The sequence below is a fragment of the Macaca mulatta genome, chromosome 3, assembly GCF_049350105.2.
Source record: "Macaca mulatta isolate MMU2019108-1 chromosome 3, T2T-MMU8v2.0, whole genome shotgun sequence".
NCBI lineage: Eukaryota > Metazoa > Chordata > Mammalia > Primates > Cercopithecidae > Macaca > Macaca mulatta.
In genome coordinates, this window is record NC_133408.1 from 180,202,211 (window position 1) to 180,215,000 (window position 12,790).

Below are 12,790 nucleotides of genomic sequence, written 5' to 3' on the forward strand. Positions count from 1 at the left end.
TGTTTATGGAGAGACCACCACGTGCGAAGGGCTCGGCATACATCACTACTTATGGGGCGATGGGGCGATGTTATTTTTATTTCCATTTTACAGAAACAGCAACGAAAGTCCAGAGACCAAGGTCAACTAAGGTCAATTAAAGTCACACAGTCTGTCTAAAAATCCTGAAAAGATAGAAGAATTGTACATCTGTTTGCTTCTGTGGTTTCGCTTGTATGTGATCTGTATTTAAGTACAGGTATCATTTTTGTGAATCATTTTTATGGATGAAAAGAAATGTTTCAAGAAGTGAAATTAGAAATACATCCATGTTCATTCCTTGCCAGTGTCTCAATTATAAAAATCATTTGCAAATGCGAAGATTTTCCTGTATCTACAAAAGATGTGCATCACTCCCCTCAAACATGTCCAGCTGTGCCAGGGGCTGGCTACAATGTCGACAGGACTCAAACGGCAGTACTGTTCTCCTTTCACTCACTAAAAGGAGCTCAGAGTTCTCCTAGGAAAAAAGAGATTCGATTTTTTTGGCCTCAGATTTCCTTTTGGCCATAATAGTAAGACATTCGGAATAGAAGGGACGGCTTCTCCTCACCAATTTCTTCTGGTGACACCAGGAGTCCAAAGAAGATAACGATCCCACCGGCAAACTGCACAGACGCCGTCACCAGAAAGGCATACTGGAGGAGAGGGGGAAAGGGGGTCCTTACATATCTGGGGACAGTCATCACAAGCATATTCAGTAAAGGCAGGTGGGGGGAGGTGGGGGTTGGGGAGAGGTGGGAAGGGAGACTGGTAAGCAAGGCAGCACCCAGTGCTTCTACTGGGCCAGGCGATGTGCAAAGTGTTCTACTCGTGTTTTCTCATTTAATTCTTCCTGGTGATTCTATGAGGCTCAGAGAGGAAAATTAAGGTCCCCTGGATACTAAGTGGTACTATTATGGTTGTGAAATTAGACTAGCTCCAAAAATCTAGTTATTTGTATCACATAGCCTCCCATAAAAGACAGTATCTGCCCTCGAAGGTATTACATACAGTTGAAGGGATTAATACATGAAACAATATTATAAAGCACCATGTAGTTGGATAAATGAGAAGGCCCAATCCTACTGAGAAACACATACAGGAATCCAGACGAAGGAAAGAGCTGAAGAGGCTGAAGCAGTAAGACACTGTCTTAGGGAAGAATGGAAAATGAAAGCCAATTGTCCATCTTTCCAGGCACATGGTAAGCAAAGGCACGGGGTGGAAGGAGATAGAAAGCTTACTGCACGACTCAAGGAGAGGGCTTCTGTTAGGGTATAATAGGGAAGAAAACTGATTTGGAAAGGTGACAGGTAGATTAAAGACTTTCCATCATCAGGCTGCACGGCTGAATTTTTATTTAACAGAGAATGGAGCCTGATGTGGACACTCTGAATTTTTAAACCAGTGAGTGACAAAATTAAAGCAGTGTTTCCAGAAGTCAAATCTGAGAGCAGCACAGAAGGTGAACAGAAATTTTCATCTGAACCAACTACATAATCCAGGGGTGAGGCTAAGAAGCCTAGAATAAAGGTGGCCATGAACAAAGGGAATGAAGGACTTCTCACTGACCCTAACTACACCAAAACTCTTGGTGAGCTGTTTAAAAATGTATCCACTTTTTAAAAGAGCAAACTTACTTTTAATAATTTAGGTTTTTGAGTAGGTGATATATTCACATGATTCAAGCAATAGAGGAATAAGATATACAGTAAAGCTGGGCATGGCGGCTCACGCCTATAATCCCAGCACTTGGGGAGGCCGAGGTGGGCGGCTCACCCAAGGTCAGGAGTTCGAGACTAGCCTGGCCAACATGGTGAAACCCCGTCTCTACTAAAAATACAAAAATTACTCAGGCATGGTGGCATACACCTGTAATCCCAGCTACTCAGGAGACTGAGACAAGAGAATCCCCTGAACCCAGGAGGTTGCAGTAAGCTGAGATCACACCATTGCACTCCAGCCTGTGTGACAGAGTGAGACTCAGTCTTGGAAAAAATAAAAAAATGTACAGTAAAAACTCTCCCTCCTACCCCACCTTCCCTATCTGCTCAATTCTCCCAATTTTCCCAACATATAACCATTGCTGTTCATTTTTACTGCCCAGAAATCGTTTTGGAAACATACAAGCTAATACAAGCATATTCTCTTTCATTCTTCCTTCTTACAAAAACGGCATTCAATACAGTTTTACACCCTTGCCGTCTTCACTTAGCACACTATTTTTTTTTTTTTTTTTGAGACAGAGTCTTGCTTTGCCACTCAGGCTGGAGTGCAGTGGCGTGATCTTGGTTCACTGCAACCTCTGCCTCTCAGATTCAAGAAATTCTCTGCCTCAGCCTCTGGAATAGCTGGGATTACAGGTGCCCGTGACCATGTTTGGCTAATTTTTGTATTTTTAGTAGAGACGGGGTTTCACCATGTTGGCCAGGCTGGTCTCGAACTCCTGACCTTGTGATCCACCTGCCTTGGCCTCCCAAAGTGCTGGGATTACAGGCATGAGCCACCGCACTCGGCCCACTTAGCACACTTTTGAGATTGTTGCAGTGCACTGCTCTGCAACATTCTGGCATTATAAACAATGCCAAAATAAAGAACCTTGTAGATGTATCATTTGCATGTGTTTCAGTCTATTCATCTGTGTGAATAATTCCTGGAGGTGGAACTGCTCAGTGTGTGTAGCTGTAATTTTGATAAGATACTGCCTTTTTGATCCCTCCACGAGTTAGTGACTCTGTTAGTCTTTCGATTGTAATGCCTGTCTCTTCAGGTTCTTACAAGTACAACATGTTTTCAAACTTTTGGATTTTTACCAGTCTAATAAGTATAGAGTATAGTTTTTCTCCCCCCCTCCTTTTTTTAAATAACATAGCTTTAATTTGCATTTCCCTGCTAAGTTCTGTAAGAACAGAGATTTTTGTCTCTTTTGGTCAGTTCTATATTCTACAGTTCCAAGAGCACATATGGGGAGTTAAATATTTATTAAATGAATAAGCAGTGAGTAGAATATTTTACATATAGTTACAAGCCATTTCTATATCCTTTCCATAACTATACATTCAAATTCTGTATCTTTCTGTTGTTGGTCTTTTTCTTAAAATTCATGGATGCTCTTTACATATGAGAGGGATTAGCCTTTGTTTTTGGTGGGTTTTTTTGTTTTTTTTTGAGACAGGGTCTTGTTCCATCACCCAGATTGGAGTGCAGTGGTATGTCTTGGCTCACTGTACCCTCCAGCTCCCAGGCTCAAGCAATCAATCCTCCCACCTCAGCCTCCTGAATAGCAGGAACTACAGGCACACACCCCCACACTCAGCTAATTTTTTAGTTTTTTTGTAGATACGAGGTCTTATTATATCGCCCAGGCTGGTCTTGAACTCCTGGGCTCAAGTGATTCTTCTACTTCAGCCTCCCAAAGTGCTGGGATTACAGGTGGGAGCCGCCATGCCTGACCCAGGTTAGTCCTTTATCTGTAACATCAGTTGCAAATACTTCTCAACTGGTTATATGTCTTTAGGCTCTCCATAGTGTTTTTGTTATGAATAATTTTTTATATTAAATAATACTGTGGCCATTTAAAACTATGTAGAACTGTGTCTGGATAATTTTTATGTGTTTGAATATATCAGAAATGTGTCTACTTTTAATGAATATATCAAAAGGTTGTCTACTTTTTTTAAAAATTATTTTTGAATGGAGTCTCACTCTGTCACCCAGGCTGGAGTGAAGTGGTACGACCTTGGCTCACTGGAACCTCCGCCTCCCGGGTTCAAGTGATTCTCCTGTCTCAGCATCCGGAGTAGCTGGAACTATAGGCATGCACCACCACACCCGGCTGATGTTTGTATTTTTTGAGTAGAGATGGGGTTTCACCATGTTGGCCAAGCTAGTCTCAAACTCCTGACCTCAGGTGATCCGCCCACCTTAGCCTCCCAAAGTGCTGGGGTTACAGGTGTGAGCCACCATGCCCGGTCAGAAGTTTGACTACTTTTAATACAAGCCTTGCCCTATCCAGACACAGTTCTGCATAGTTTTAAATGGCCACAGTATTATTTAATATATAAAAAGCAACACACATGTGCGCACACACACAGAGAGAGAGAGAGCATGAGAGCTAGAAAACAACACCTACCTCATAACCATACTGAAGAACAGAAGAAGCTAGGCACGCTCCCAAAATGTTGCCCACAGAAGCACAGGCACTCCAGAGACCAAAAACAACTCCTCGTCTAAGATGGAAAACAGTGGGAGACAAAGGACCACGGTCAGAAGAGATACTCTGGGCAGTTCAAAATACAAAACAGCCAAAACCACCAAGGTGCATACTACCAAGACTAAACACGCTATTTTAAAAGTTTTTTAAAATACACTAAAATGGGCCGGGCACAGTGGCTCACGCCTGTAACCCCAGCACTTTGGGAGGCCAAGGCAGGCGGATCACCTGAGGTCAGGAGTTCGAGACCAGCCTGACCAACATGGAGAAAGCCTATCTCTACTAAAAATACAAAATTAGCTGGGCGTGGTGGCACATGCCTGTAATCCCAGCTACTTGGAAGGCTGAGGCAAGAGAACAGCTTGAACCTGCAAGGCGGAGGTTGCAGTAAGCCGAGATCACGCCACTGCACTCCAGCCTTGGCAACAGAGCAAGACTCCGCCTCCCCCCACCCCCCAAAAAAGCTATATCCAGAATGTAAGGCACTCTCAAAACTCAGTAAAATATGACAACAGACAATGCAACAGAATGGTAAAAAGCATGAATCTACAATCATCTCAAAATACAAAGTCTTTGAAAAGTGGGCAAAAGATTTTAATAGATACTTCACACAAAAAAATATGCAAATAAGCACATGAAAAAACACTGAATTGGCCAGGCAAGATGGCTCACGCCTGTAATCCTAGCCTTTGGGAGGCCTGAGGTGGGCAGGTCACTTGAGGTCAGGAGTTTGAGACTAGCCTGACCAACATGGTGAAACCCCGTCTCTATTAAAAATACAAAAATTAGCTGTGCATAGTGGCTGCACACCTATAATCCCAGCTACCTGGGAGGGAGGCAAGAGAATCACTTGAAACCAAGAGGCGGAGGTTGCAGTGAGCCGAGATCACACCACTGTACTCCAGCCTGAGTGACAGGGCGAGACCCTGTTTCAAAAACAAAACAAAGCAAAAATATTTTTAAAAAGATGCTCAAGTCATTAGACATGAGAAAAATGCAAATTAAAGTCACAATGAGATATCATTACACACCTATTAAAATGGCTAAAATCAAAAAACACCAAGCATGCCAAGTGCTGGGAAGGGCACAGAGTAATAAGAATCCTTATGCTGTGCTGATGAGAATGTAAAATGGTACAACTACTTTGGACTGCCAGTGTCTTAAAATGGTAAATGCACCCGGGCGCGGAGGCTCACGCCTGTAATCCCAGCGCTTTGGGAGGCCAAGGCGGGTGAATCACCTGAGGTCAGGAGTTCAAGACCAGTCTAACCAACATGGAGAAACCCTGTCTCTACTAAAAATATAAAAAATTAGCTGGGCGTGGCGGCAGGCCCCTGTAATCCCAGCTACTCCGGAGGCTGAGGCAGGAGAATCACTTGAACCCACGAGGCGGAGGTTGCAGTGAGAGAAGATCACACCATTGCACTCCAGCCTGGGCAGTAAGAGCAAAACTCCATCTTGGGAAAAAACGAAAAAAAAGGGAAATACACACCTAACATATGATCCAGCCATTCTCCTCCTACGTATTTACCCAAGAGAAATGAAAGCATATGTCCACACAAGGATTTGTACACAAATGTTCCCAGGAGCTTTATTTGTAATAGCCCAAAACTGAAAACAACCCAAATGTTCATCTACAGGTGAATGAATAAACATGAATAAATTTCTAATTATGCTGAATAAAAGAAGACACAAAGGCTGGGCGTGGTGGCTCATGCCTGTATTCCCAGCACTTTGGGAGGCAAGGCAGAATAGCTGAGGCCAGGAGCTTGAGACCAGCCTGGGCAACACAGACCCTTTCTTTACAGGACAAAAAAAAAGAGTACATACTGTATGAATCCATTTATATATAAAATTATAGCTGGGCGTGGTGGCTCACACCTGTAATCCCAGCACTTTAGGAGGCTGAGGAGGGCGAAATCACCTGAGGTCAGGAATTTGAGACCAGCCTGACCAACATGGAGAAACCCTGTCTCTACTAAAAATGTAAAACTAGCCAAGTGTGGGGGTACATGCCTGTAATCCCAGCTACTCAGGAGGCTACGGCCGGAAAATTGCTTGAACCTGGGAGGTAGAGGTTGTGGTGAGCTGAGATCGCACCATTGCACTGGGCAACAAGAGCAAAACCCCATCTCAAAAAAAAAAAAAAATTAGCTGAACGTCATGTTACACGCCTGTAGTCCCAGCTACTCAGGAGACTGAGGCAGGAGAATCACTTGAACCCGGGAGGCGGAGGTTGCAGTGAGCGGAGATTGCCCCACTGCACTCCAGCCTAGTGACAGAACAAGACTCTGTCTCAAAAAAAAAAAAAAAAAAAAGGAAAAAAAAGCTACTTGAAGGTTTAGGGGAAAAAAGTACCCCATTTGATCAAGCCCCAAAGTCTGGTGTTCTTCATCTGAATCTAATTAGAGCCCTTGTTACATGACCTTGGGCAGGTCACATGAATAACCTTTGACCTCAATTTCCTTATCTTTAATATAAAAAGGTTAAATAAGATCACTCTCAAAAATGGGCAGGGAAGGCAAAACCCAAAGGAAGATACACGACAGATAGCAAATGAGATTTTTATGTTCTCTAAAGAAACAATGAGTAAAATAAAAAATTGAGACCTCCTGACTTGGCCCACACTCAGAATCTGCCCACAGCCCAAAGAGTAGTAGGAATGTGTCTCCTGGGCCGGATCACTTCTAGGGCCCACACCATTTCCAACGCACACTGACGTGAAACTCTCTCTCCCTGAACTCCTCTGACTTGCTAATGAAAGATGTGGGTGATATCTAAGGCATCAAAGTAACTGACTTTGACAAATCTGAAAAATTCATCATGGAAACCACTTAAACAGAGAAATCAGAGAGGAAAGAAGTGGCATACCCGGCTTTCCCAAACCAGTTGCCCATAATAGCAACCACACAGGGCCAACCGGTGGACTGCAGCAGGCCGTTCACAATCCACAGGCAGCAGTACAGCCATTTGTTGTAGAAACGCAGCCATTCTGTGAGCGTGCCAAAGACAAACACCTTGAAGAGGAGAAAACAAAAGGAATATGTAACAGCCACACTGAAACTTTCAGGGGATGCCACTCCACCCACTTGCTTCAGAGTAGAGACCACATGAAGGATACACTCACACAGCCAGTGCCTGTAAGTCATGTGGCTGGCATCACAGGGGTCCTGCTCAGAGCCACAATGAGGAGGCAGCCGCCCAATCACTGCCCACCACAGCGGAGGTGATGTCAAAGACGTGAAGTCATTAAGCTATCAGCGCTCTAACTGACATCTTCCAAGACTAAAAAGTGAATTCCTCGTTTGACATCTATTTCCATCTCCTCACCCTCAGACTGTGCATGTGGAGGGAACAGCAACCTCCAGAGGGTTGCTGTGAGGATGGAATGAGCCCAGGGAGGCCACCTTCCCCGGAACAGTGCCAGGCGCCGCTCTAGGCAGAGGCACGGGGTGAGTACCAGCCACTGTTATGGCTGCAGCTCCTGAGTTAATCAACGAAAGCGAAACCTATCGAACTTGTGATCTGCTGAATCATTTAGCAGCTTTCATCAAGGGGCTGCTTTTTTCCAGGCATTTTGCTCAAGTGGACATTTTATCTACAGTCAAACTCTATTTTGAGAATACTCTGCATGATTAAAAAATAGCATGTATAATACTGTCTGGTTCCAGTTATAAGACATTCTAGAATAAGCAAAACGGTACACAGAAAAATGATCAGGGGTTGCCAGGGGCTGGAGAAAGGAGGGGCAGTCACAAAACTACTCATCTGTTGAAAGTCTGAACAATATGCTTAAAAAGGGCAAGTTTATGTACAAACTGCAGTTTTTAAAAAATATATAAAAAGCAAAAAAGTCTGTACACAGGTTTTAAAATAATATGTTTATATGTGTGGGTAAGCAACTCATAAAAAATAAAGTGCTTCCATCTCTAAAATTTCAAGAGGAAAAAAAGGTTTTACTTACACTCAAATGACAAACACTGAAAAACAATAGTAGGCCAAACGCAGGGACTTGTGCCTCTAATTCTAGTGTTTGGGGAGGCAAAGGAGGGAGGATCACTTAAGGCCAGGAGTTCAAGGATCAACCTGGGCAATATAGTGAGACCCCATGACTAAAAAATCTAAAAATTGCTGAGTATAACAGTACACACCTACAGTCCCAGCTACTCAGGAGGCTAAAGTGGGAGGACTGCTCGAGCTTGAGAGTTCAAGGCTCCGGGATCACACTGTTGCACTCCAGCCTAGGCAGCAAACTGAGACCTTATCTCTAAAAAAAATAATAATCATAATAAATTATGGTCTAACTAAACTCCATGGTTTCATTTAATCAACAAAAATTCCTGACTAGAAGCTAGTAAACAATGACAATTAGTCAGATATAGAGGCCGGGCACGGTGGCTCACGCCTGTAATCCCAGCACTTTGGGAGGCTGGGGCAGGTAGATCACCTGAGGTCAGGAGTTTGAGACCAGCCTGGCCAACATGGTGAAACCCTGACTCTACTAAAAATACAAAAATTAGCCAGGCATGGTGGTGCACACCTGTAGTCCCAGCTACTCAGGAGGCTGAGGCAGGAGAATGGCTTGAATCCGGGAAGTGGAGGTTGCAGTGAGCCAAGATCATGCCACTGCACTCTGGACTGGGTGACACAGCAAGACTCCGTTTCAAAAAAAAAAAAAAAAAAAAGAAAAGATTAGTCAGATATGGATCCTTCCCTACACAGCACTTGTTTCAAACGCCTCACATACAGAAACTTGCAGTCCTCACTGCCAGCCAGGGAGAGGTAATATGCATATCTCCCTCTGAAGTTCACAGAAATCATAAGCTAGGAAACCACAGAAGAGAGACAGAAACCCAGGCTGTCCTGGTGTAGGGAATCTGTGATTTTAACCACTCCACGCCCACCCTAAGGGAAAGCAAGACTGAAACAGAAACAACCAAGCTAAGCAGCAGACTGTTTCAAGTGCCTGCAAAGAAGCAGGCACGGGAGCTCAGAAGAGAGACCGGCATTCTCAAAGAGGTGTCATTTGGCCAATGCTTGAAGGAGACTGTGAGTCGGACTATGGAGAGCTGAATAGGGGACCATCCAAGGCAGGCAGAACAGCAGGAACAAAAGCACCGAGATAGAAAGGAGCAGGATGAGGCCGGGCACGGTGGCTCACACCTGTAATTCAAGCACTTTGGGAGGCCTAGGTGGGCGGATCATCTGAGATCGGGAGTTCGAGACCAGCCTGATCAACATGGAGAAACCCTGTCTCTACTAAAAATAAATAAATCAGTCAGGCGTGGTGGCGCATGCTTGTAATCCCAGCTACTCGGGAGGCTGAGGCACGAGAACTGCTTGAACCCAGGAGGTGGAGGCTGTGGTGAGGCAAGATCACACCATTCCATTCCAGTCTGGGCAGCAAGAGCGAAACTCCATCTCAAAAATGAAAATAAAAAAAAAGAAAGGAGCAGGGTGTTAGTGGCCTGGAAAGCAGTCCAGCTTGGCTGGAGCAAAGGGATGAAGCAGAGTGACAAATATGATGGGAAGGCAGGCTGGGGCCAGGGTCTAGCGAATGCCAGGCCATTTAGTCAGACTACTGATTAACTCTGCTGGTGCCTGAGGGACAACAAAGGGACCTGATTAGAATCTTACTCTAAAAAGACTCATCTGGCCAGGCACGGTGGCTCACGCCTGTAATCCCAGCACTTTGGGAGGCCGAGGCAGGAGGATCACTTGAGGTCAGAGATGAGCTTAGCCAACATAGTGAAACCCCGTCTCTACTAAAAATACAAAAATCACCCGGGCGTGGTGACTTGCACCTATAGTCCCAGCAACTCAGGAGAATCACTTGAACCCAGGAGGCAGTGGTTGCAGTGAGCTCAGATCGCACCACTGCACTCCAGCCTGGGGTAACAGAGCAAGACTCTGTCTCAGAAAAAAAAAAAAGACTCATCTAAGTGAAAAGGCAAATGAGGGATTCGAACACTGAGGATTAATCTTACTATTCTATTCTACAGAGAAGTAGGGGGTTGACTTGGATTCTAAGATACCTGACCAAAATAATAATAAGACCTTTTCAACTTACCACGAATGCAGAAGAGCACATGCCGAAAGACAGAACCCACCGCAAATTCAACCGATCCCCAACAATGCCACTGATGAAAAGGCCCTGAAAATAAAGCATTTTCTTTTACAGCTCTAAATAACAACACAGTATGAAAAAGTAACATGCACTGAAAAGCAAATGAGACAAACGCAGACATTATTTAAAATTAACCCTTATTCACATGCCTAGGCTAGCTGTCTACAGGAGTTTCACAAACGTTTCATGAAATGGCAGTGGGCTGGATAACAGGGTCAGTAATGAAGTGAAAACAAAAAAGTTACAAAAATAGAAGGAAAAAAAATTTAAAAAAAAAAAAAAAGGAAATGGCCGTGGGCTTCTGCATACTCTACCACAAACACACCAAAATTCAGGGCAAACTTTGGTTTTACTTGATTCTCTAACTGGAAAAAAATAGGTAAGAATGATTCTAATGAAACAAGCACACAAACATATTCCATTTTCTAGACTAGATTAATTCCTGCCCATCAGTGATAAGCTCTCCCAAAGGGATTCCTCTTAGCCATCTGCACTCTGGGTTAACATGTGTTACCACACGCCCTGCAGTTTCAGTTCCAAACTTGTAAAAAGTGGAATAGAAGGTTCCAGGGCACACCAGCCGCCTGTTGAATCTGACCCTTGGGTTTCATGACATCCCAAGGCAGGGAGAGTAGGAAGGCAGAGACAATAATTAGTTGGAGACAGGTTCTGTCTTCTACTCTCCTCCCACTGAGGGGCAGGAATTAAAATGCTGAGATCATGGCAGGAAGTGAGACTGAAGACCTTAAGGGCAGCAGACTTTAGGTTTCTTCCATAAATATTTAAAATGTCTTGACTTAAAACCTAAACTCAGTTAGGACCAGGTGTTTCTGATAAATTGAGTATCTCTATATCACTAGAAAAACTTGGCTGGGCGTGGTGTCTCACGCCGGTAATCCTAGAACTTTGGGAGAGGGGAGAATTGCTAGAGGCCAATAGCTCAAGACCAAACTGGTCAACATAGCAAGAACCCATCTCTAAAAAAAAAAACATGACCAAGTGCAGTAGCTCACACCTGTAAACCCAGCACTTTGGGAGGCCGAGATGGGTGGATCACCTGAGGTGGAGTTCAAGACCAGCCTGACTGACATGGTGAAACCTGTCTCTACTTAAAATACAAAAATTAGCCATGCGCAGTGGTACGTGCCTGTAATCTCAGCTACTCGGGAGGCTGAGGCAGGAGAATCACTTGAACCCAGGAGCCGGAGCTTGCAGTGAGCCAAGATTGCGCCACTGCACTCCAGCCTGGGCGATAGAGTGAGACTCCATCTCAAAAAAAAAAAAAAAAAAAAAAGATAAATTTAAATATGAATGTTTCTCCCTCATTATCATCAAGCTTCCTCATCCTAAGAGAACCATGTCAGCCTTAAAGTAAATTCTATGTTGTCTAGCTGCCCCTCACATGGACTTATGCTACACAGAACAAAAGGGACGAAGAAAATCTCAATTCTGCTTTAGATGATGACATAACAATACATGCTTTTTTTTTTTTTTTTTTTTTGAGATAGAGTCTCACTCTGTCGTCCAGGCTGAAATGCAATGGTGCGATCTTGGCTCACTGCAGCCTCTGCCTCCTAGGTTCAAGCAATTCTCCTGCCTCAGCCTCCCAAGTAGCTGGGACTACAAGTGTGCACCACCATGCCTGGCTAATTTTGTATTTTTAGTAGAGATGGGGTTTCACCATGTTGGCCAGACTGGTCTCGAACTCCTGACCTCAGGTGATCCACCCGCCTCAGCCTCCCAAAGTGCTGGGTGGGATTACAGGTGTGAGCCACCGTGCCCTGCCAGAATCAATACATTCTGTTTTGCTGCAGAAAGCAAAGTGACCCTAAATTACAGAAGGAAGTACAGCTCAAGATAAAAAACCATGACCATTGATTTTTCATGGCACTGATCTTTTATGTCCTAAATCTATTTATTCCTCTAGATGACTCTATAGATGAGGAAACTAAATACCAAAAAAGGTTAAGTTCTACTTTGCAACCAAGTTTAACACAGCTAGTTAATCATGGCAGAGCTGGCCTTTCCAGTAGACTGCACTGCCTCTTAAAATGGTCCCTGAAGGAAATGAGTGGCTCAAAGAGAAGCAAGCACCCTGTCACCAGCTCTAGCCAAAGCCCAGTGCCCCTATCTGGGGATTTTACACAGACTAAATGAATGACCAGAGAACCATTCCAACTGTTTCTCTGTTTCCTCTTTGAAGAAAAGATACTCTTCATAATTAAACAAATAGACTGGGCGTGGTGGCTCATGCCTATAATCCCACCCAGAACTTTGGGAGGTTGAGGCGGGCGGATAATTTGAGGTCAGGAGTTCGAGACCAGCCTGACCAACATGGTAAAACCCCGTCTCTACTAAAAATACAAAAAAAATTACCAGGGCGTGGTGGCACATGCCTGCAGTCCCAGCTACTCGAGAGGCTGAGGCAG

General features: G+C 44.2%; 1 protein-coding gene across 2 annotated transcripts in view; it reads right to left on the reverse strand.

The window, feature by feature from the left end:
* Nucleotides 1-12,790, reverse strand: part of SLC37A3 (solute carrier family 37 member 3) — a 64,729-nt gene that overhangs the window by 18,656 nt on the left and 33,283 nt on the right. For both annotated transcript variants that reach the window (XM_028846372.2, XM_028846370.2), the window contains exons 5-8: nucleotides 10,305-10,388; nucleotides 7,106-7,251; nucleotides 4,154-4,250; nucleotides 593-677 (exon numbers count right to left, since the gene is read on the reverse strand). In XM_028846372.2, the coding sequence (XP_028702205.1) occupies nucleotides 593-677; nucleotides 4,154-4,250; nucleotides 7,106-7,251; nucleotides 10,305-10,388 (412 nt within the window). The remainder of the gene's footprint in view (nucleotides 1-592; nucleotides 678-4,153; nucleotides 4,251-7,105; nucleotides 7,252-10,304; nucleotides 10,389-12,790) is intronic.